At 46.4% G+C, this 25660-nt stretch overlaps 1 protein-coding gene across 2 annotated transcripts in view; it reads right to left on the bottom strand.

Annotated features, from left to right (window-relative positions):
• Positions 1-11805: 11805 nt before the first annotated feature.
• Positions 11806-25660, bottom strand: part of Myof (myoferlin) — a 146060-nt gene continuing 132205 nt past the window's right edge. For both annotated transcript variants that reach the window (XM_057777697.1, XM_057777696.1), the window contains 8 exons: positions 23605-23693; positions 23421-23516; positions 20089-20230; positions 17877-17976; positions 16255-16445; positions 14464-14573; positions 13872-14019; positions 11806-12315 (listed from right to left, as the gene is read on the bottom strand). In XM_057777697.1, coding sequence (XP_057633680.1) covers positions 12277-12315; positions 13872-14019; positions 14464-14573; positions 16255-16445; positions 17877-17976; positions 20089-20230; positions 23421-23516; positions 23605-23693 — 915 coding nt within the window. In that variant the 3' untranslated portion in view covers positions 11806-12276. The remainder of the gene's footprint in view (positions 12316-13871; positions 14020-14463; positions 14574-16254; positions 16446-17876; positions 17977-20088; positions 20231-23420; positions 23517-23604; positions 23694-25660) is intronic.

The raw sequence follows: 25660 nt of genomic DNA, 5'->3' as shown, positions 1-25660 counted from the left end.
TTTTTTTAACTAGATGGAATCAGAAGTTAACCTTCTAAAAGTCTGTGAGATGGAATACAAAAATTAGAATAAATTTATAAAAGACTGTCAGAGAGCTTTAGACCTGCAGGTATATACTTTGTGGGTCTAACTGTGTCCTTGTGTGGTAGGGCATTTGGAGAAACTATTCCCAAAATACCCATATGTCATCTTTTTTTTTTTTTTTGTATAGAGACAATGCCACACACAGTAGCTCAATCTAGAACAGTTGTCCTTTCTACTTCACTCAGGAACAGAAGACAGGCTCATTTGTCAGGCCAGGTGCTTCTGGAACAGCGCCTCTGCCCCTGTTTTACATGGCTAGGTGTCGTGGCTCTAAAAGCCAGAAATAGACAATGGAGGGACAGAAAATATAAAGAGGCAACGAGAGAAGAGGGGAGGGAGGAGAGGAGAAGGGCCAGGGACCAGGTCTGTGGTGAGAAAACCGGAGTGCTGCATTAAGTGAAACCAGCGTCTGGTTCATTTCCCAGCACCCCATGGCAGCTAAAAACTGCCTGTAACACTAAGATCTGACACCCTCACATAAATATATATGCAAGGCAAAACACCAATGCACATAATATAAAAATAAATTATTTTAAAAAATAAGAATTTAAGAATTTGGTCCTTATCCCAGGTATCGTACATCAGCCAGATCAACAAAGCCCTTTGAAAGATTATTTGTTGGGATCATGCATTTTGTTAAAAGTTGTTACTAAGAAGAACTCTGTACTGTTACCAAAAATAAAAATACCGTCCGGGCAGTGGTGGCCCACGCCTTTAATCCCAGCACTCGGGAGGAAGAGGCAGGCAGATCTCTGAGTTCAAGGCCAGCCTGGTCTACAAAAGCTAGTTTCAGGATAGGCTCCAAAGCTACAGAGAAACCCTGTCTCAAAAAAACAACACACACACACACACACACACACACACACACGACAAAATAAACAAACAAAAACCTCCAAAAAATCAGCCAGCCCTCATTGTGGACTCAGCAAATGTAGGAACTATATTGAAACTTTGAAACATTTTTACCTTTAGCGTGGGGGAGTAGAGGTGGGGTGGAGGGTGGGTAGGGGTGTGTGCTGCCCTGTGTGCCCATATATGGAGGCCAGAGTTAGACGTTGAGTGTGTCCTTCCGTCGCTCTCTATATTTTGAGACTGTTTCTCTGAAACTGAAGTTTGGTATTTTAGCTAGGCTAACTGGCCAGCAAGCCCTGGGATTTGTCACGGTTCCCATTTCCACCCGTATTGCTCAGGTCATGTGCATGTGACCAAGGCTAGCTCTTATGTAGATGCTGAGGACCAAGCTCATGTTTGAGTGGCAAGCACTGTACTCATTGGGGAGTCAACTCCATGGCCCTCTTTTTTTCAATTTTTGATTTATTGTTTTTATGTGCATTGCTGTTTTGCCTGCATGTATGTCTGTGCGAGGGTGTTGGATCCCCTGGAACTGGAGTTATAGACAGCTCTGAGCTGCCATGTGGGTGCTGGGAATTGAACCCTGGTCAATTGAAAGAGCAGCCAGTGCTCTTAACCACTGAACAATCTCTCCAGCCCTCCCTCCCCCTCTCAAATAGAAAAAAATCGCTGGTAGTTGGTGGTGGCGTCCTTGTTTGAGGCAGATCGCACTCTGGTAGTGCAGGCTGGCCTTGGTCTCTGTGCCCCTAGCCGCCGTTATAGCAGGACCTACTCCACCATGCCTCCCGTCTGGGCCTCTTTTTATTCTGTGTTTTTAATTCCCACAGGGATCTCAACGGTTTTATCAACCAAGTGAGAACAGCCGCATTTTCTGTTTACTTGTTTTCCTAGATGGCCTAAGTCACTTTGAAAATCTAAATCTGAACCATTACATTCAACTTTGTGGACAGTCACTTTTCTGCTCTTACCTTTTGGTCTTGTGAAATTTTGTTTTACAGTCAATTCTGCCCCCCACTCCCTCTGTGTGAACTAAGCCAAAGCCCTCCTCCTCCTTTAAAAGGGATGTATAATTTAATTTTTTATCTTAAAAAGAGAATGTACTGTTTTAATAATTGGCGTGACCATAATGTGGAGCGTAGATCTTAGAGTGGGGGCTAGAGGCACTTTCACACATCTTCTCTGTTTGTGTATGTTGGGATGTTTGAGGAATCACGTTTTTAAGCTGAAAAAGCCCACACACATGCTTCTTTTTGAAAGATGTTAAAGGATTTCTTTGCTTCTCCAGACTGTGAAGGGGAATTCTGGGCCCCACAGAGGCCCTCCAAACAGACCTGCAGGTTTCTCTGCTTTCTAAGATGCTCTTGAGGCCCCACAATCAGGACCTGGGGAGGGGACTCACAGGAACGGAGGAGGCCAAGGAAAGGGCACGGGGTCTGGCTGGAGCTGCTCCGACTCTGCTGGGAACTGTATGTACAAACAGGTCCATGTGTCCAGGAAGCAATTGGCCACGTGTCCTTGGGGCTTTCAATGTGCTCCTGCCCTTTGCCTTAGACTTTTTTCCCTCTGGGAATTTGATATCTTCAAGAATGAATGAGAAAGTCATCCATCCATTCAACAATAGCTGCTCTGTCTCAGATATAAATTTGGGTGAACCAAAGCAAAGATCATTTCTGCTCTTATGATATTAATGACTGAAGAGATCCCAAGGCCCCCCAAGTGTAAACCATGGTTGTTGGCCTTGGATGTGTAAGGAGGAATTTTAAATAGCAAAGAACTGGAAGCAAAGTCTGTCTAACGACAGGGAACTGAGCCTAGGGCAGATCAATATGAAAGGATTGTTATTATATGTCTGACTGTTAAGCTACTACTCCCCGTGCTGTGGGGAAATGTTTATGAAACAGAATTTAAGAAGGGGAAGAAATTCAAGATATGAAACTAAGATATCAAGAAGGCAAATCCAAGGTGGAGCGTTGGTGGCACACACCTTTAATCTCAGCACCTGGGAAGCAGAGGCAGGTGGATCTCAGTGAGTTCGAGGCCAGCCTGGTCTACAAAGCGAGTTCCAGGACAGCCATGGCTATTACACAGAGAAACCCTGTCTCGAAAAACCAAATAATAATAATAATAATAATAAAGTCACAAATATTTTTTTAGAAAGAGAAGGCAAATCCAAGGAAGTCCTGGGATTAGGACCCCAATTTTATGCCTTTTGAAAACAAAATAGAAGAAATTACTGAGAAACATGAATGTAACAACATATGATAATAACATTATGGATATCTTAATTTTTTTTCTTAAACTATTTTTCCTTTTTTGGTATGCCTTTTCAAGTTTCTGTAATGACTTTAATTACATTAATTTTAAAAAAAAGAGATCTATTTTATTTTAAAGTGTGTGTGTGTGTGTGTGTGTGTGTGTGCGCGCTCGCGTGCCTGAGTGTGAGGCCTGAAGAGGCTATCGGATTTCCCGGAACTGCAGTATGAGGGGCTGCATGCTGCCGAGTGGGCACGGGAACAGAACTCCATTCCTCTGCGAGAGTAGCAAGTATAGTCTTAACTTCTGAGTCATCTCTCTGGCCCCATTTAAAATCTTAAAAGCGACCATGGAAAAGGATAAAATTCATAGGAAACATGTTCAGCCTTCCAGGGTGTAGTAGAGGAAGGCTTAGCTTCCCCTCCCACAAAATGCCTTCCAGAGTTTCTCTGGGCCCAAGTCAGGTCTTCACCCTCCTCACTGCCTCAGCCACTGGGTGCCAGGAGCAGGAACTGAGCAAAGACCCAGGTGAGAACTGATAGGTCGAGGCCATTGGCTCAGGGAAGTCCAGCCCCTTCCCTGGGACCAGCGCAAACAGGACTGGTGAACAAGACTGGCAGGCAAATTAGAGGAAACTTGAAAATATAGTGCTTTGGGAGGCAGCTGTCCCGGTGAGTTTTGTTGTCAGACGAGCAAACCAGAGGGCGAGTGAGCCCCTTAGCACTATTCCGCCATGCCTCTTCTTCAGTCCGCTCTCCAGGTTTCTACCTCCAGTGCCTGCCATGGCTTCCCTTGAATGTGGACTGTGACCTGGAACCCAAACAATCCCTTTCCTCCGAAGATTGTTTTGACCTTAGTGTTTATCACGGTCACAGAAACTAAACCAGGACAGTTGTTAAGTAACTTGATTTAATCTTGAGATTTTGGGTCCTTTTGTTTGATCTGGTTAATAGTTCATCTGTCTTGACTATACTCTATCTCAAAGTGGTGTTAGCAGATCAGAGTGACTGTGACCCCAGGTTGTTCAGGCCTGAATCTTTGTTATGAAATTTGAGGGCTCTTGGGTAACTCCTCTGAGCTTTCTTCATATGTGAGATGGAGAAATGGAGGGTTGAAAGGACCACCACGAACAAGGAGTGGAGTGGCTGGGCTCTGTAGCCCCCTGCTGCCCTCCTTGCTTACGTGAACTCAGGCCATTTCTGTTCTCCTCTTCTGGCCTGGGCAAACGTGTCTTGGTTTGGCTGGAGGACAGGGGGAAGGGAACACAGGACATTTTTTGTCTCTTATTCTGCTGTGGGCAATGTAAGCGGCAGTATCTGCAAGTCATTTGAAGTCCTTGTTCCTACTGGGCAGCACCCGAGGTGCCTTTTGTATCAGCTACCTCTGTCGAAGTCTCAAGACCTCTGTTTCCTGGCTAGACCCGACACTCTGATTTTCTGTCTACCTGTGCCTTTGAATGACCACAAGAACAATGTTTTTGTCTTGCATCCCATCCTTAGGTACTTGTACAATGTGTTTGTTTACTAAACTCAAGGTATTTATTTATTTTGAGACAGGGCTTCACGATGTAGCCTTGGCTGGCCTGGAAGTTGCTAAATAGACCAGGCTGGCTTAAACTTAGAGATTTACCAGTCTCTGCCTTTGAGTTCTGAGGCCAAAGGTTTGCTCTACCAGGCCTTGCAAGAAGGTCTGTATTTTTAACCTTAATGTACTGTCCAGACTCAGTTGTTTTAGGAAGGGAAGCGACTCTAACCTTTATAAAATTAAAAACTGGATGCAAAAAGCTGTAGGGTTTATGCAGTATAAGACATCATGATGCAGGAGCCAGGCACGGTGGTGGACACTTGTAATTCCTGCACTCAGAAGGCAGAGGTCAAAGGATTGAGGCTTTGAAGTCAGGCTGAGCTACATAGTGAGACCTTGTATCAGAAAACTCCAGGCATGTGGCTGTAGCTCAGTAGCAGAAAGCTTGCTCCACACATGGGAAGCCTTGGGTCTGAGTCCCCAGATCCATCCCCAGTACACATGCAATTTGTTAATTTGTATGTTATCTCCTTGTCGTTTTAATTTTTCTTCCCTCTAACAATATTGAGCATCTGATCATATTGACCATATGGATTTGCATTTCTGAGATGGCCTGCTGGGCTCAGTTAACCCCATTTTCCTGGAACCCTGAGGTTGTGGTCCAACTGGGGTGCCTGGGAATGTATTGAAGATATAACAGGAAGGGGGTTACTTCTCTGAAGTCTAGAGTAGACTGAGGCAGGGCATACTGCAGTGACAGAGACGGGCTGAGAGCTGCCCAACCTTGGAGTTTCTAGTTTATTCTGTTTTAGATGGAGACCACTGTTCTGTTGATGTTGGGTACAAAATGTAACTGACTCCCACACCCAGAGCCCTGAGAGTCTGGGCATCAAGGGTCCATGGCACACAGGTCTATACTGACTTGGTGACACATGTTTCCAGCCCATTTCTGTGCTGTGAAGTCCTGGCAGACCTTTCAATATGTCAGACATTAAAAAGCCTGTGACTTTTCCCAGTTCTTAAACACCAGCAGTTATCTTTGGATTTAGCCATCAAAAGACTCCTGAAGACCTGTGTGTTGAAACAAGATTCATCTGGGGACAATCACTAGGTGCCCCCTGTCCCCAGGAGCTGAAACGCATGCTTTTCTACAGGAAATGAGAAAAAGAGTAGGTTCCTGGATTCCCGGAGGGAATGAGAAGGACTTTCATCACTCATAATGGTTTTGAGGTAAAATACATATAACGCAAGATTTACCATTTTAAGTGTATAGTTCAATGACATTAAATACATGCATGTGCAACCCATCACAGCCTAGCTACAGAACTCTGAATCTCATAAAACGGAAACTGTCTCATCCAGCTCCCTCATCCCACTTGTCCCCCAGCCTCCGGTAACCGGCACTCTACTTCCTAACTTTCCCTAGGAATTTGAACAAGCAAGGCATTTTATGCTGTATGTATTTATCTTTTCACATATGACTTATTCACTTAACGTCCTCAAGTTTGGTTCGGACTGCAGGATGTCGGAGTGCCTTTGCTTCTGAAGGCTGCACAATGTCCCTTTATGTGTACACTCCACATTCTGTTTGTCCATCATTCATCTGCGTCCCTGGAGTGGTGGGTTAGGCCACTGGCCCGCTAGATCAGCATACTACTGACTTGGAAGCTTAGAGAAATTTGTTTCTGAGAGAGACAGAGGTTGGGGAATCTCAGCTCTGGGCACCAGCGGATTCTGTGTCTGGTAAGGACCTGATTTCTGTCCCTAACTGGTCATCTTCTCGCTGTGTCCTCGCAAGGGGTAGGGAGAGGAATGTACTATGGATTTTTTTAAAATAAGAACACTAATCACGCAATCATGAGTGTTCCACCCCAAAATCTAGTCCCTCTTGAAAGTCCCAACTTTCTAAAATCATTACCTGGGATTTGCATTTCATTATGTAAATTTTGGTGGGGTGGGCATAGATATTCAGTTTATAGTAGCTTTTTCCTACCTTCGATCATTTATGGTAAGATTGCAAAAATGGCTTTGAGTCCCTATTCCTTTGAACACACATCCAAAAGCAGAATTGCTGGGTTCTTTGGCACAACTCTGTTTAATGTTTTGGAATAGTGATGTTCTAATCTCTATTTTCCTTCTCTCCCTCTCTTACTCTCTCCACTCCTATCTTTCCACTCAGTGCTAGGGATCGAACCCAGGACTTTGCATTTGCCAAGCGTACATTCTACCACTGAGTTGCATTCGCTCCTGCGGCTTTCTTTAGTTAGGATTATACAGTCAGAACTGGGGTGGGGCAGGAACAGCTCACCTGGAATAGCAATGATTTTGTGTGACTTGTTTCTTTGAGACAGAATCGTACTAAGTAGCTCAGGCTGGTCTCCTCAACGCCCGAATCTCTTGTCTCTGCCTCTTGAGTGTTGGAATTAAGGGTGGGCATCCCCATGCCTATTTTTGTGCCACTTTTAGGACTGCATTTGTCACAGGCGTCGCCTCTGACTTACATCTGCTGGTCCTGCTCTGTCACGAGGACAGTACTGCCCAGGGTGAAGGGTAAAGGACACTGAGGGCTTACACTGTCCCGTAAAACTCTGCATGGTAAATCATTCTATCTTCACAATCTAAGAAGATTATTGTCCCTATCTTATATACAGGGAAACCGAGTCACAAAGAAACAGAAACCTCAACAGATGTGGGGACAGACAAAATCTTTGAACTCACTTTCTCAGTGGAGGGAATTTTGGATCCCTGGGGGAGATGCCCCAACTCTCGGGGTTATGTTGTGACCAAGCTGTGCTGAGCTCACAGGCTTGCAGACGTCTGGAATCCCCTGGCCCCCAGCTCTTGCTGCTCTAAGACAGGATTCCATCATTTATTTTGTTTATCCCGCTGACCCAGGTGAAAGCTCGCCTGTGAGGCTGCCGTGCCGCATCTGGATCCAGCTGGATAGCCCTGGTCCTCCTCCTGGTAATTACCCAGGCAGGACTTCACTGAAATATGAGGGGAGAGGATTACAGGTTTGGCTCTAGGACTTTGTGAAACTACGTGGAAGTGGTACATTAATACAAGTCAAAGGCTGAAAGAGCCCTTGGGAGAGAAGCTGAGACGAATTTTGGCAAAATCGGGTTGCCCTTAAAAGCATACAGCGTGCTAGGAGGGAGCTGTTCCAAAATTATGATTTTTTTCATTGTTTCTCAGACTTTTGGCTGAGATCAAATGCAAAAGTTATATATGTGCATGCTCTTGGACACACACACACACCACCTTATTCAGTTTATTCCGATGGTGAAAACCTAGGACCAAGCCTCTCTTGGAAGTCTGCACGCGAGTCAGGAGAGCGCCCCCCACGCACGGGTCTGTGTTTCCCATTATGTCCCCATCCTCAAAGTTAGTCCCAGCTACATGTCTCTCTTGTGTTTTTCTTGAACTTCATGAACTCTGGCATTTCACTTCACGGATGTCTATCCAGGGGGGAAAGTGGCCTCCCTTTCATCTTCCTTGGGACCTCACCGTGTTTAACTGAAGGAAGATTAGGGAATTCTCATTCGACGCTGAACAAACACAAGGCTCAGCTGCAAAGATGGTGGGCGCTTAATCTCTCTGCAGCATTGACTCATTATGAACTCATTCCACGTAAGGCATCCCTCAGAATGGAATTCCCATCTGCCTGCAGAAGCCGTGTGCCTATGGTCCAGAGTGCGCCTTAGCCAAAGAAACGCTTTAGCACGAAATGCTTACGATGTCGGGGGTGCAAAACTTTGAAATCAGGTTGTTTCTCCATATGGTGGGACGCTCGCACTTTCTGGACCGAGAGGGAAGTTTCTAGAAGGAACTCTCACTGTTTAGCATTAGTGCAATCATCTGCTCCACAGTCAAAGGAGACAGCTCCAGTCCTTGGGCAAATGGCCTTTACAGCCAGGGTAGGAGTCAGGGGTACCGGCCTGTCACGTGGCCAGCAACCGGAAAGCCAGGCAGACCGGCCCCTTTGCCTATCTGTTAAGTAGCCTTTTAACCAACAGGAAGGTTGAAAGGTGACATATTTTATTTTCTAAATATACAATAAAAAGAGAAGGACAAAAGCAACTCCAGTGTCTGCCCATCAGCCTCTCGGGTCCCTCTCCTCTCCTACACTGACTGAGACTCATTTTCCCAGTGAAGGCTCCAGTGTTAATGGCGGCACGTGCTACAGTGAGTTAGGACCGAGTGTTATTTAATTCACAGTGAAGCGACAATCTGACTGGACTGGGATTAGTTCCAGCTTTTAGCTATCATTTATAGGTCACCAGGCCACTAAAAACCTCCATTGAGGGACCATTATCTTTTGACAAGATGAAGCTTTTTCTGAGGGAGGGGAAGAAAACCTTGCCTGGTACCCCTCATGAATCATTTCACCCTAGCAGAGCTTTGCTGACTTTTACCCAAAAGGAGAATGCTCGTGATTCCACATAGACATGGCGAAGCAATGAAGAGACTCTCCTGCCAGCCATTCCATTGTCTACTTGGCAAGGGTTCCCTCAGGGAGGCATTGTGGAGAATACGGTGGTAGGAGTCCCCAGAATGAAGGCTGTAACCGGTCTGCACCTCCTGGTATGGCTGATGCTCTAGAATATTTAGTAGCCTGTATCCATCATGATGTGCAAAGACATCCTTTCTGATTGGTCCATCCCAGTACTATACTAATTGTGCATCTTCAGATAACATACATGTCTGGAACAATGAATACTCTTTTGTTAAGTGACTTATTTTTCCCCTCTAAGAATATATCACCTTGGCCGGGCAGTGGTGATGCACATCTTTAATCCCAGCACTTTGGGAGGCAGAGGCAGGCCAATGTCTGTGAGTTCAAGGTCAGGCTGGTCTACAAAGCAAGTTCCAGGAAAGGCTCCAAAGCTTCACAGAGAAACCCTGTCTCAGAAAATAAAAGCAAAGCAAAGCAAAAACAAAACAAAAATATATTACTTTAAAAAAAATACTGTCTTGGAATTAGATGAAAACCACGGACCTTCAGTTTGGCCTAAGTGTTAGGAAGTAATTGTCTGGGTGTGGGCTCATTGTGACTTGGAGGGCTGGAAGGCAACGCGAACCTAAGGGCCTCACCCATGGGTAGTGGGCCACTCTTAATGAAGGTTTTGATAATGCCAGTGAGCTGCACAGAAGGGTCAGCTGGTGCAGCCAGAGATAATAAACAGGACATGTACCTTTGCTCCTCGAGCAACGGAAGTGTCCCCACTAGCACTGGACCCCGACACCATGAGTTTGAACTCCCCCTAGGTGGCAGCTGCAGCTTAGAAGGCAGATGATGCAGTCGTACCCCTGACTTAGGCCCCTCCCACTTAGTGAATCTGGGTCCTGTGTAAAGAGAACCCATTCTTGGTTCCATAACTAGAAGGACACAGCCAACTTTAATCAGTAATCACAGTAATCAGTGATACTAAAGCCACCCACACTAAGAACCTTCTGGCCACTTAACACCCTTGCCTTGGTTTAGAGGCGACACTATTTCTTCCAAGTGTGCATAAATCTGGTTGAGAACTAGTCCATGATCAAATCCAAGCCTGCTGCTCCATGGTACCCTGGGGTGCAGGTCTTCTAGGTGCTCCTCACCCCTCAAGGAACCTACGGTCAGCTGTGGAGATTAACCATAGCTCACGGCGGCCACGTGAAACACACAACAGCTTAGACTGTTCAAACCCAGCTTAGACTCTGTGGGAAGAGATTCAAGAAACTCCAATGCCAACCAAGCCTCATAAATTATAACCTCACTATGAACAAATATAAATGTTCTACAAACTCTGTTCCGGCACCATTTTGATGCATTACATTAAGTAACTTACACATTCAAGATCTTATTTTATGTCGATATGCACCCCAAGAAAAGACACATTTTAAGTTTTTAAATCTATACAGGATCTTTACTATCTGTCTGTTGTCTTATAATGGATCCCTAGGGAGGTCATAGCCAGTGCCATTAGTAGGCACACTGTTATGTGGATTGCGTACATGGACCTTCCTCTACCCTTCTGATTATTTCCTTGGAGCTGAAGGGCAGAGATGTTTGTAGGTCTTTCGTTGTCTATATTTCTCTAGAAAGGTTGAAGCAACCAGCTCCCCTCTGAGACCAAAGAATCACTTGAGGCCTAAGTGCCAAGGAGAAAGTGGCATTCAGGAGTTCTGCCAGTGACTGGGAGGGGTAGCCTTTCACAAGAGTAGCTGCTACATGCAGCCTCACCGAGGGACATGTCAATCCAGCCAGAGCTGTTATTTCTTAACAGTTTGTTGTGATTGAGTACACATGGATTGCTGGGAATTTTGACAGGATACTAGAGGGAATTAAAATATCAAAACCACAAAACACCTCAGCAATGAGATGGACAGTTGCCTTTGCAGTATGAACTGCCGGAATTGCCAACTACATTGAATTATTGCATCATTTCTTGTTTCTTAGTCTTGAACTTCCGTTTGAATAGAACTGTTAGTGACTTACTTGATAACCTTCTCTTACATGTAGGAATGACACAATGTTGTCACGTGTTCTAGCAGACATGCTGAGCGTTTTTGGTGTTTGCATGGGGTCATACTTTCCTTACTGCAGTGTTGCTTTAAAAGATCTTAAGAGAGGCTGGGAAACACGCCTCAGTTGGTAGGGTGCTCGCCTGGTATCTCTGAATACCACATAAACTGGGGGTGGGGTGGGGTGGTGGCAGATCTGTAATCCCTGGGTCTAAATCCAGACTCATTCTTGGTTGTGTGGCCTTGGAAAAGCTACAACTTCTTTGACCATCAATGTCTTCTACTGTAAAATGGGGTTAGTAGTGTCATTGCCCTAAATTTATGGGCTACATTGCAGATTCACTGAGTGGCACACACAGAGTCTTGAAAACAGGGTGGCAGCTGCTACCACACTATTCATAACTGGTAGCTGTATTATTGGACCCACTGGCCCAAGTTGGCAGCGTGCTCGTAAAGGGCTTATGGTCAAGTGGAATGCCGTGGAACTGAACCAGCCTCTCTCCCCACTCAGTCAGTACAGAGGACACGCATCATGTGTACCAGGTGAGATACTTTTATTTGCATTCATCACTGAGGTTGCAAAGAGTCTCATGGCATTTGTCCGCAAGGAATCCCACAACGATGGCTGCAGCACCAATAAGAGCTGTTCCAACCATTCCCTCTACCTTTTATAATGGAGGTTCTTTCTCTTGATTACAAATAGGAAACATATGACATGAAGACACAGACCATTTCAAATTCATTTCAGTAATTTCCCAAACTCGAGTCGTAGAATGGAAAGCACATAGAAAGATAATTTTAAAATGGAACCAGCCACTTTAAAAATGCTCAGAAAACAGACTTAAAACTTAGAAAATAAAGTTTTTTAATACTTTAAAAAGATAACAGGATAAGAAGGCAGACTGTTATCTGACCTTTTAGGATTTAGACCTGCTAGGAACTGACGAGTCTTGGTGAAGTATTTAACACACCGACCTGGGGTGGTCTTGGTCTTGAAATCACACTTCAGTGTGTGAGGCAGTTCTTCATTGCTGCTGATTGAAGGCTCTGCTTTCTTTATGCGTTTGGCCTCACGATCTTCATCGATAAATAGTTCTGAAAGACAGACAGAAACTATGTGACTACTTGGAGACGTGACTTCTCAGTCTGACATACCATCCTTTAGCATGGCTGGGCAGGCTTGTGCACCATGGGGCATTCAAAGCCACCCCTGGCCTCCTACTGAGTACCCGTCAAGTTCCGTATCTCTAAACACTGTCATCCTCTGAGTGACACCATGGATAGAGTCTAAATTACGAAGAAATAACTATATGGAGTTTTTTAAAAATAGAACTTAAATCATGAAAAATAACTATATGGAGTTTCTTTTTAAAATAGTCAAGACAGATTGTATAACCTACAACCAGAAAACATTGTGCATATAATCAGAGTCAATTCTGAAACTATTGCACAGGGGAAGATAGGAGCCAGGCATAGAGATGGTACTGTGGCTGCATGATGGTGTCTCCAAACTCAGAACCTACAGGAGCTACAGGATGATGGAAGTGAGTTGGAGAAAGAGCCTTGGGATGCCTGCTGCTCCATCCAGAGCTATGTGCTTTGCTTGCCTCTGCTCATGGCTTGCTCTGCCTGGACCGCCCCTTCTCTGGGAACTAAACTGCTTCCCTGGGGAGAATGTCCTTAGTAGCGGGCTCCTAGAGGCGACCACTCCTAGCTAAGACCTTCCCGTCCACACTGCCAGTATGTATTCATGCTGCCTCCCCTCGGAGCTGCTTCTTCTCATCTCTGCATTTTAATTAAATGCTCCACGCATCCCCTGAATGAAGGAATAAGAGCACAGCGTCTATGCACACAGCCAAACCTTCAGTTTGGGCTCTTGTTTCTAACTAAAGTGACAGGGAGAAATGTAAGGAGTAGCTATTTGGGCAATGGGTCATGGAGAACAAGATTTTGAAAAGCAAAATGTGGGTACAGGAACCCAGAGAGGCAAAGGCAGTAGCTGTTTGGAGTGGAGTGTGGGGTTTGTTGAGGTCTTGGGGACCACCAGTGTCTGGACCCGGAATTTGGCTGCAGGATTGTTTGGGACAAGAAAGGTGAAAGCAGGGGTCTAGTGAGATGGCTTTGTGGGTCACAAGGACCTGAGTCCGGATTCCCAGCACTCACATCATATCAGGAAATGGTGGCTCTGGTGTATAGACAGACAGCAGAGACAAGAGGATCTCCATGCTCTCTGACTAGTCATCCTAGCAGAAGCAGCAAGCTCCAGGTTAGTGAGGGCCCCCATCACAAAAAAATAAGGTGGCAAACGTCAGAGGAAGACACTGCACATTGACTTCTCACATGTGTATGCATGGGTGAGCACATGCACGCACACACACAGGCATTAAATCACCTGGAAACACTGTCCAGAACCTAGACAAATATGGATAGAGGCTTGGGTCCTTTCTCCTAGAGTTCTTAAAGCCAGTGGGTTTTTGTTGTTTGGTTTGTTTAGACCATAATAGCTTGTGGTAACTTGTTAAAACCTAAGGATGCAGATTCTACCACTGGACAGTATATTAAACTTTCAAAAGCAGAGGGGCTGTGATAGGGTCGCTGCCTGGTGGCTATGGTGCCACAGGGCTGTGGAAGCCGAGACCCAGATGTCGTACCGGCAATGAGTACAGGAGCACAGCCACGAACAGCAGCAGGATGAGCAGCAGAATCAGGCCGATGATCACCCACTTGAACCGGCGCCACACGATGAAGCGCATAGTCTTGCAAGGGTTCGTGAACCAGAGGAAGGAGGTTTCAGGTCGGCTGCAATGCAAGACATAGTTCCCCTACTTAACTCACAAAGGACTGTCTACCAGACTGTAGCAGTTCAAGAATCGTGAATTAATAAATTTGGGACAAGCTACAGTTGAAGGAGCAGTTTCAGCCTCCCCTTTCCTACTGTGCCCACCACCTTCCCAGCCTCCGGGTAGCTCTCCTTTGTTAGCCTCTGTAGTTGGCTGGGAATAGCTCAGGTCCCCACACCCGTTCCTTCAGATGCTGAGGATATCAAACTCTGGCTTAATGGGGAAGGTGAATGGTTAAAACGAGACCACAGCACCTACCACCCCATCCCCCTCACTGCCCACTGCGAAGAACAAAATTAGAAGGCCAATAGCTAATCCAGCCCATTAAGCCAACTGGAAGGGGGCTTTCAAACTGCAGGTGTTTGGGGACCAGACAACACACAGAACAAAGAAGGCCTCTCACTTTGGTGGGTCAAGTTTGGGGTTCATGTTGGGTTCATTCCGCCCCTTCCCGGCTGGCCTCTCGTCTGCCTCCCTCTCGTTGAGGACCTCCAGTGTCATCTCGACTTTCCCCTTCAGTAAAGCAGAACAGGTTAAACACATGACATCACGTTTCACAAATATTTTTACTTCAACCCGAGGAATATTCCCCAAGCTACAATTTTTATTCTTGTAAAGCAATCCTTAGATTGCCTCAAATTTTCCTCCTGAGACTGCTTCCCATTTCCTCTCCCATGTGTTTCTGAACCGCCGCCGCCGTGTGGGAAACCGAGAGGACAAATCACTCTCCCGCCTCGCGCTCTTTCTCCCGCGTCCCTGTGGCATTCCCACATCAATCTGTCGCAGAACTTGTGCTTAGTGGGAACTCAAGATGTCATAGCTGCATCAGCGGGGGGATGGAGGCTGCTTCTCTGCTGACAGGCCCCTGCATGCGCATCCACACAAGGAGCAGTTCTGTGTGGATAACCTGTAGACTGCTCGTGGCATCCTGAGAAAGGTGCTGTTGTCTGAATTTGTGCTCTAAGGGCAAAAAGGTCTAACATTCTAACCCCCCCCCCTTTTTTTTTCTTTTTGGAGACAGGGCCTTACTATGTAGTTCTGGCCTGGAATTCACCATGTAGACCAGGCTGGCCTCAAACTCACAGAGATCTGCCCACCTCTGTCTTGCTAATCCCTCCAAAGGGCAGGGATTAAGTATGTGCTGGCACAGCAGGTAACTTTAATACCCAGCCTTCACTAACTTGCAATTGGCATTTTAGGACCCAGATAAACCATCTCGGTCCCTAACAACTCAGGAAATGCAGACACAGTGGTCATTTATGTGGAGGGGCCTGGACAATGCCCCTGTTTATATGCCAGGTGAAACTGAAGGCCTGATTCTGTCAGGGGCTTTATCTCTCAGGTTTGCTTGGATCCATAAAATGAGGATTGAGTCTACCTCAAAGGCCTGTCAGCAGAGTCTAAGAAGATAACATGAAAACTAATCTCTATGGTAACAGAAAGTCCACATCAATGGCTTCCTGAAGACAGGATAGAGAAAGAAAGCACTGGAAACTTCTGGGGATGGATTAGCCCAGACAAGATACGCTGTCCTATGTGAGCGCTGTCCTATGTCCAATGCAGCCTACTGATGAGAAAGGGCGTGTGGTGAATAAGGAGAAAAGGGAGGAGGCCTTTGATCAGCACATACTATACCTCCCACCCATCCCCACTGATATGCAATTAACATGGACTGGTAAGCTATTTTAGACATAAGATCACACATGTGAGACAGTTACCATGTTACCTGGCTCACATGTTACCTAGTAACCATCAGTACTGTGTGAGGTAGCATTGGCGACATGTTACCTGGCTCACAGATGTAACCTAGTAACCATCAGTACTGTGTGAGGTAGCGTTGGCAACATGGTGAGCTGCACTGTGCTTTCTTTCCAAAGCTTATCTTGAATCCTCCAAGATGCTTGTAAGGTCTGGACTTCGTTTCAGCACCCTCACCCTTTCCTCTTTAGGATGTGAAAAGCTCACATTGGGAACTCCACTTCCTACTCTCACTGCTCAGCACACAGTAAGCTCCCTGTAAAGGAACCCTAAGGAAATACAGCATCACCTTGGTTCCTGGTTCCCATCTTTCTAACCCATGCCCTTCCTCCAACCCCAAGCACATGCCCACGGCCTCTTCTGTCTTTATCCCCTCATCCCGAGTAAGTCTACTGATAAGGCATAGAAATGATACCCAGCCAGAAAATACTCATACAGCCATCACACGGGAGCCGTCTTTGTCCGTGTAGCACGGCCACCATCCTTTCATGGATTTCTGCTCAAAGAGTGAAGCCGTCTTAGCTTTAAGGGGATCCATGGCTTTGAGGTCGGGGATCATGTCCAAACTGCATTTCTCTGCTGACTTGGCGGGGATGATCGTGTGATGTAAGTCAAGTTCCAGGAAACCTGGCCCCAGAAACACAACATGAGGTCCAGTTGAGCTTCAAGTGGCTACACCATTGTTTTTAGGTGAACAGAACGTTCTTGTGCAGGGGACACGGTGATTGCGAACAGGTGATGGCTGAGTTAGTGAAACAGATCATGCTAGATGTTTAAATTCCTTCCAGATAGGATGGGAGATGGCAGAAGAAACAGCTTCTCACTGTTCAGTGTCTCACAGAGGACACCATGCTTTCTTTCTCAAAGGCGTGAGCATAAACAGTTCTTCTATAAACCCCGATCGACTAAACATCTACACATAAAATTTCCACTAAGCTAAGGGCCTTTGTATTTGAGAGGTACTAGTTGTGCTTTGGAGCTACCCTGACCAGAGGTCATTGCCTTTGAGGAAAGACAATTAGGTGCATGGAACACAGGATGCTCCTTGGAACATTCTGGTACAGCTCTCTCCTGGAGTGACCCCAGAAACAGGAGCTTGAAAGAACATAATTCACCCAAAAATCCCCATCAGGAAATGAGAAATCCCAGCCAGGATCAGGGTGTCTGGAGAGACACACTTTCTGCTGTGGATTGGGAGGAGGGATTTACTCTCTAGCCCCTGGATAGCTTCACATAGGTCTTTGTGAAGGGCTGCGAGAGGCCCCACTTATTGTTTCTGGTTTAGGAGCCTTACATGGTTAGATGATGGGCAAAAGTTGAACTTCAGTGTCAGCTGAAGTACCAGGGCTTACTTCACTGGGGTAGGGGGCTGCAGAAGAATTGGAAGGCCTTCTGAGACCTTCTGGGAATGCTTGAGTTTAAGATGTAGAAGGGAGAAGAAGAAAGGTTAGGTAGGGTGCATGCAATGAAGGCATCGAGGCCAGAGGAGGGTGGGCTTAAGGAAAAGAACAGCGTAGGGGAGGAGGGAAGAAGGAGGCACAGAGGACATCAGGAACTGCTGAGAGCGAGGAGCGAACTCATGAAGATGGTTCAGAAGTACCAAGAAGAGAGAGCAAGAGCGCTGGCTGCTTGAAAGTGGAGGCAGAGCTGTGGCAACCCCAGGCTGTCCTCTAATTCACTATATGGCCAAGGACAACCTTGAATGCCTGAGCTTCCTGCCTCCACCTCCCAAGTGCTGGGGTTAAAGGCATGTAGCACCATTCCCTGTCTATGCAGTCCCGAGAATTGAACTCTTGGCTCTTGCTAGGCAAGCACGAGTACTTATCTTTCTAGTTTATCAGTGAGGCCTTCAGAGCGAGTAGAGCTGGTGAAAAGGGGAGGCATTCACGAGCAGACCACACCCCTTGGAGGACACCCAGTCAGTGAGCACATCCCCGCCTCCCCCATTACAGGTGTTAGGAAGATAACTGTTTCCAGACTGTAATTGGCTTCCACGGTAGAGGAGTGATGGTTACATAAGCTGCACAGCGTTAGAGTGATGGTGACATAATGACATACCCAAGTAGTCATCCAGCGAAAACTTGTCGTTGTCCCATATCTGAATGATCAGTCGAGGGGGCACGCGAAATTCTGTTTGATCAATGCTCCAGAAATGCTCCTAAAATGGGAAGAAACACAGACAATTCACATGGTCATGGTCAGTGGGCTCAGGGACCCTCACTTTAGCCGCAGACAGTGCAATGAGACTGGGGCATCCACCCCCACACCCTGTGGGACAGCCTGACCTTCCTCTGGTATTTAGTAGGCCAACAGACTCCCTAGGCAGTCTCAAAGCCACCAGCGGGTGACAACAAGGATGTGCTAGGAAGTTCCCAAACAGCAGGTTTCTCACCGCATTCCTATCAGTGTGACTTCCTGCTGCCACTCCTGTCCTCTCCTGAAGCTAGGTGTGTGTCATCACTGGGCCTTTATCCCCCTTGGGCAAACTCCCACCCCCATCTCCAAGGCTTGATTGAAAGTTTCATTGTACCCATTTGCAGTGGGTTTAATCTAGGGCTCAGATTCCGCTTTTGTTTCAATACAGATTCTAAAATGTCCCGGGATTTTTAGAAAATATTTTGGAAAATACCATGGACTTTTATATACTTGTGGTCACTTAAAACCCTCCGATCCTTCACGTTGAAGGTAGACAGCCAAGTTCCCACCTCTAGTCCCTGCTTGAGCCCAGACATTAGTTAAGAATATACCTCCACAGCCAGTTACACCTAAGTTCCTTTGGCCTGGGCAGCTCAGGAATTCTACCAGTGATGTGAAAATGTGAAAGATCGTGGGGTTGGCCCTCGTTTTTCAGACTCTTGAAAGGCTCTCTTTCTTAGCGATAGCTCCAGGGGCTCCAAAAGCCCGCACGGCTAGTCCCTGACTGACTGTCCTAAGCACCATGGAGGGAAGAGAGGTGTAGCCTTAGATGTGGGTTAAAAAGGAAAAGGAAGCACCTCTCAGGCCCGATCCCAAATATCCCCATCTCTGTCCTACACTGCTTCCATGTCTGAAAGGATACATAAGTCGACATCATTTTGAGCCTCTGAACCTCTGGAAAGTCCCTTCTGTAGGCTCCATTCCATCTGACATAGGAAGTGTTCACTGCAGCATCCACAGTGGGCAGGGCTATCAGAGGCAAGGGGACTCAGTGCAGGTACAGCTTTGTAGGGTGTAGGGAGGTGATATGAGCAGATAGAGGTATGGATGACTGACGAGAGATGGAAGGTAGGGATGGGACCAGAGGCCTACTGAGGTCATAGGTTTGTTTGCCAAGGTCTCAGGACCCGGACTTTCCTTGGAGAACTCTTCCTTCCCCAGTGAGTACAGTCTGTGCAGGGGTGGGGTGAGATGGTGGGGCAGTCAAAGACTGACTCCATCTCTAATCCCAGTGCTTGGCCTGAGCACTTCCTCCTGGGCCACAGTGCTTGTTGGTTTGGGGAGGGACACAGTCTGGTAGGCAGAGGCCCTGGTTCCAGTTCTAGGATGTCAGTTCTGACACCGCGACTCCCTTCTATTTGTGCTGGTTTGCTGGGAAGATGGGTGATGGCCTGGGCCGCCGGCTACCATGTTTCCTCCTCCAAGGAAGAGCCTGCCTGGAAGTGAGGTCCATAGAGGACAGAGAGCAGAGGGAGAAGAATGTGGGACCAGCTTCCAAAGACATTGCTTCTACGTGGGCTCCAGACGTTCTTAAAATGAGCCAACGCTGGACTGGTTAGGAATGGGAACCAATAAATCACTTTTTTTGGTCTAAGTTCTGTAACCGAAAGTCTGTCTAATTAAGTCCACCGAGGCCTTCAACCCTCCTAGAAGTGTTTCTGAGTGAGGGAATGCAGATACCATGGCTTAAGCAGGGCAGCAAAAGGGATGCCTCACCTCTAATACTTGGCTTGTATTTGGCCTAAGATGGAGAGTAGCCATCTCTTCGTTCCATACAGAACACGTGTGTACGTGATCCAAAAGCCATTGTCCTGCCCCGTCTCTTGACTTGCCAACAGGTAGCAGAAAGGAAGCTGTATTCCTCATAATCCTAACTACACAAATAAATCCCTGTCGTGGCTATGTGACCATGGGCAAGGCTTTACTCTCTGTGGGTCCCAGATTCCATGTCTGTACCAAGAGGGAGCTGGACTCAGTGACCTCTCAGGTCCCGAGCAAGCCCGACCTCCTTGGAGTCTCAGAGTCAAGCAGACCCAAAAATGTCCAGATCCTGCCCACATCCTTCAAGGCTTACTTTTTTAGCCACGATACAGAGCTGCTCAGCCGGGAGGTAGTCAAACGGGAAAACAAATCTCCAGTTAAAATTGCCTTCGCCATCCAGGGACCTGTAGTGGACATCTGTTTTCTGTCTGTTGTCTTCGCTGCCGGAAATCCAGCTGTAAAGCAGAGGCAAACGGAGTCAGTTCGCAGTGATTGACAAGGGATCTGACTGCAAAACTGCGCTGTGACTAGGGGGAGGAGAGCAGCAGCAAGGCCCTTTCTCTGGGCAGGTTCCAGGGATCCACAGGCCGGGAGTGATTTCTGGAGGCGAGTCTCATCCAACCCAGGTTGGAGCCAAATAAAATAGAATTCCTTTAAAACCAAAGCAGGAAACCCTTTAGACTGTAGTTAGCAGAGCTAAGGTGAAATTTTCTGGAAAATATCATCAACAATGTAGCTTCTATTTTGGGTAAGCTGTAGCTGGCTGGCTATGATTTGAGGCTTCACAGCTATGACTCATTAGCGTCTATCATCGGGGCTGGTAGGTTCCACCAGTGCAAGTTAGCTCAAAATTTCAGCATCTCCTTCCCCATATTTAACTTAAGCAAACAAAAAGAGGCACCAAGCAAGTAATCTTGCAGCTTCCTTTTTTATTATTCTCAAAATTTACTATGATCTTATTAATGAGCCAGGCAAGGAAGAGGCAAGCTGTTATTTCCAGGCGCCTCACTGAAAAGAGCCCTCTCCATCAACAGCGTATTAACTTAGACCGTTGGAAACATTTCTTTTTGCTTGTGCCTGGCACGGAATGGATATAAGATAAACTCCCTGTTGACGGAACGAACGAATGTGTCCAGAAGGAAGCCGCTGTCGCATCTGCCTGCTTCTGTTTTGAAACTAAGAACTATTTTCCAGCCGGGCCTGGTGTGGTGGAGCACACCTTTAATTCCAACTTTGAGAAGAACCAGCCTCTAGATCCACAGCAGGGAGAGCCTGGACGTGAAGCTTTGGACTCTGAGGTCCCACCTGTCCTTGACAGAGTTAGAGGTCATAGCTCAGAGAAGCGGATCCTCAACTCAGCCTTCTGATTTTTACCTATGACCTAGGCACTTAGTGTCATTTCATTCCTCCCAGTGGAAACGGAGCTCCGGAAGTGATTTAAGACTCATAGCAGGTCATGGGTTGGCACTCCCAGGTCGGTCTAATTCAAAGTCCACTCTGCTAGTCTCCTGACTAGGGAGATGATAATGTCATTTGCTAGCCTTAAGCCCCATTGTCAGCGACAGCAGCGTTATCAGTCAACTACCTGAGCATTCTCTTTCACTCGTTAATTAACTTTCTAGTTAAATCACTGGGAAGATTCCTGAGACTGGGTGTCTGAAATTCAGAGGTAGAGGGCTAGACCCCCAGGAACACGCCCACACCCCTGTACCTAACCTTTCCCCTTATCTTCTCACTGCCCTGCCCTAACATAATCCCCTTCATCCTCCCAGGCACCACGGTTCTATTTGACTGTTAACTTTTAAACTAATTTACTGAAGAGTTCACATTTTCTTGAATATGACCCTGGTAGCTTTACCTTTTGACCCAGCCCTAAAACTTCACCATCATCTGACCCAAGACTTCTCAGTCTCTTTGGTTTTTTCTCTCCCCCCCGCCCCCCCCTTTTTTTGGTAAGGCTTTTCTCATTTTAATTTTAAGACATGCTAATTAGGCAAATACTTTCATTACATGTGCTTTGGGTGCAAGCATGCATCACTTCATATGTAATGTCAACATGCGTCATGTTAGGCATTACATTTATGTATCAGTCACCTTTTCACGTATAATATTTAGATCCTTCTTGCCCCTTTCTGCAGTTCTGGAGAGCAAACCCTGACTGATTCTTAGCTCAGTTGGTAGAGTACTTGCCCAGCATGCATAAAGGCCTGGGTTTCCACCCCAGCACATCATGGTGATCTACACTTGTAATCCCAATACTTGGGAGACAGAGGCAGGAGGATCAAAAGTTCAAAGCCATCCTTGGCTACACAGAGCATCTGAGGCTAACCCAGGCTATCAGAGATCCTATCTAAAAGTCAAACTAGTAAGTAAGCAACCAACTCATGGCAGAGTGTCCCCAAAGTCTCAGTCTAGGGAGCCCTGCTACCTCTGAGCTGGACTCCCAGCCCTGGTGTTCAGAATGTAATTCCAGACTTTACAAACTACTTTAGGCTGAGTTTTATTCTTCTGCTAGTTTTATCTCAGCCCATCACTTCTTGTTTGTTGCCTTGATTTGAAAAGAAAAAAGTATTCTTATGACAGTCAAGTAAATTTGCATAGCTCTAATTAGCTGGGATTAGTTTTCCTGGGGGAATGGTAATGACGCCATGAAACGGCAAATAGTAATTGAGAACCTGATGAAGCTTACACGCGTCTGAATGACAGTCATTACATCTTTAACTCAGCTGTGATTGAAGTTCACTAGGGATCATGAAGGCACTTTGTTCTTGCTGATGAATAGATCGCATTTCAACACGTCTTATCTCCTGCATATCAAGGAAGGAAGAACTCGGTCCGTGTGGAAGGGCAATAATTCTAACACCCACGTAATGCACGCCAGCTGCCAGGGGCTAAACTACACGCTGTGAGTCCTGGAATCTTCTAGCTATCTCCAGGAAGTAGCGCTATCATTATCTTCACTGCACAGGCGAGGAGCTGCCCATTGTCTGACTTTCCCTGGCTAGCAGAGAAGACGCCAGGATTCTCACACAGGGGGTCTGACTACAAAGACTGGTTGTTTATCACCACATGGTACCATCTATGGACCTATGATCATGGCAGAGCAGAAACTAACAACACAGACCACCTGAAATTGAATTAAACAAGTAAGAAAATAATAAGCATGACATTTTTCACATTGGAGAAAGACATCCAGCAAAAGTCAGTGGGATGCAGTATTTCGTAAAAACCTATCAATGTTGCCTGCTTTTCACAAACACTGTCTATGGGCAATAACGTGTATAGGAAGGAAATTTGGGGAGCTTTATTGGGTTCTTAAGGCTAGTTGTCTGCAATATCAAAAAGAAATAAGCAACTACGTAGCTAAGGAGTCTCAGAAATAACTCACTTACCAAAAAACAATTAAATAAAGAGGGATGAAGAAATGTTTATCAGTTCTTACAGTTGAGACCTGAGAGGGATCCCACCCCCAGACACTGTCTAGACTGATTTTTCTTCTCTGTCCCTTGTGCATTTTGCTCTCTGGGCACTTTCATAGCAGGCCATACCAAGAACACATGGGTGGGCACCTCCAACAGGGGCACCTAGTGAAAGAGGAGGTCCATTTCACTCCCCAGCTTGTGGGAGTCTGTTTGCTGTCCTCACCCTTTGACGTAGATGTCACTCATATCCTCCCCTGTGATGCTCTTCTCATCCAAGATGACGTCCTTGGTGTTCCAGATGATGACACGCAGGAAGTACCTGAAACACAATGCATTTTGGAAGAATGCTGCTTCTGGTCCTGGGCGGAGTCCCCGCTCCAGGGAACCCGGGTCTTAGGCTTACTTACTTCTTGGCTTTCCTGGGAGTGATGTTGAAAGGGGGGCCTGGTGGTCCTAAACTTTTGGGGAAGACATCCACCCACATCTGAAGTTTCCCCTAAACCATACACAGAGGAAAGAAGGCGGGAGTCACATATGGGAGAAACCACGGTTTTCCTTTTCTTTTGGCAGCGCTGAGCATGGACCCCAGGCCTTCCCACATGCTATGAGAGCCCTTTGCCACGGAGCTATAAAATCATTTCTTCCATCCCATTTCTTAAGAGAAACCACTTCTGCGGACTTGCTGATTTATTACTCCACATGGAAGATCGTAATGGATGAAAGAGCAAACCAAGGTTAAGCTAGTCTACAGTGTGATTTAGGCCACTCACTTTCCATTCTCACCACCAGAGTGATAGAGCTCACTCACCCATTTGTATCGTGGCCCAAAATTACCCTGTTAATAAGATGAGGGGCTTCCTATTACTAACGCAGCTGCTATTGCAAACACACGCGCGCACGCGCACACACACTCACTCTCAAGCATTTAAAACCGAGTCCTTCCCCTCATGCCGCCGCTCTATTTGCTGTCGCATTGCTTCCCAGATTCAGCCTCAACCCCAGTGGACTTCCCACTTACCTCAGAGTGACAAAAATGGCAATAAACTTCGTAAGAGAAAACAACCTAGTGAGGCGATTCTAAAACAATAACTCGGTCTCCAGAAAGGGAATATTCCTTAGGTTAGCACTGCCACCACGCCAGAAGAGAGGCTCATACGAGAGAAGGGGCGGAGCCTGCGCTGACACTTGTGCTGCCATTTTGGTGAGGCCCTGGTCTGATCTTTGACTACTATGGACCGAGCCTTTCTGCTCCCCTGGAATGTTCTTCCAGACAGGTACAAATGCCAGAAAAAAAAAAAAAAAAAAAAAAAAAAAACCTATCCAACCATTCAAATCAATTTATAGTCTCTACATTATTTTTGGATCTTGTATGGACTCTGCCTTCAGACAAACATAGACTGGTCTTTGAGAAGTTTGCCAAGGAAACCACTGGGTTGGCTTCCCAAGGCATTGCGATCAAAATGAATTACCTGGAACCCTTGAAAAGGAATATATTTTACTATGATCCTGATGCTTTTCCAACTAATCTCTAGGCTCAGGGCTCCGCCATACATCAGGCACACCACAGGACATTAGGCATCCAGGCGTCGCCTAAGATTAAGCCGCAGTCTGAGTCTAAGGCTGCAGGCAGGAGCGAAGGCGGGCTGGAACCTTCTCAGGAAGAAAGCTTCCTCACTTGGTCAACTCTCCAGGCTCCATCTAGGATTGATGGGTGGGAGGCAGGCGGGCAGAATAAATAGGCTTCGAGCAGAAAGGAGAAGGAATAAGAACAAGAAATCGAAATGTAGCACAGGATAAAAGCAAACGTGACAAAGTTATCTAGAAGCCATGGCCACTTCTGAGTGGTAAAAGGACAGCCAGGTCAGGGATGTTACCCAGAGAAACCTTGTCTAAACAAAAACAAACAAAACAAAACATGTCTATAGTCTTATAGTAGGTACTGATGATATCTGCTTCTAGTAAATTAATATTTATTAAAGTGTGAGTTCCTAGTTACTCATACCAGAGTCCCTCGAGGTGTGTATTAGAATTCACACTCCTGGCTTTACTCCAGACCTCTGGTACCTAAATCCCTGCAGACACAGCCTGGAAGTATCCACTATCTCAAGCTTCTACGTGGATTACTTTGTATTTGAATGTGTCTCACTTTGCTCCTTCAGAAACTAGGCCCATTTTCTGGGGCTTGACTTGTACAGTCCCTTTGACCCTACTGTTTCTGCACTGCGCCCCTGCTTCCTTGACTCTCTAGACTCAGGTGGTAGCTCTTCCCCAAGTCAGGCCAAGCTCAGTTTGCTCTCCTGGTTACACGGGCTGCTCCATGGGTAGACAACTGTGCCATGTTGGGACACCCGACCCCTGAATACACAACACAGAAGTAAGTACGCAGGGCTCCGCGACACACAGACTCAGAGGAAGGTGGCGACAGCAATGACAGGATTCACCAGCACCAGGAACAGAAACAAA

This window comes from Chionomys nivalis, chromosome 8, assembly GCF_950005125.1.
Source record: "Chionomys nivalis chromosome 8, mChiNiv1.1, whole genome shotgun sequence".
NCBI lineage: Eukaryota > Metazoa > Chordata > Mammalia > Rodentia > Cricetidae > Chionomys > Chionomys nivalis.
Note: the sequence above shows the minus strand (reverse complement) of the source record. Positions and strands in the feature narration are given on the sequence as shown.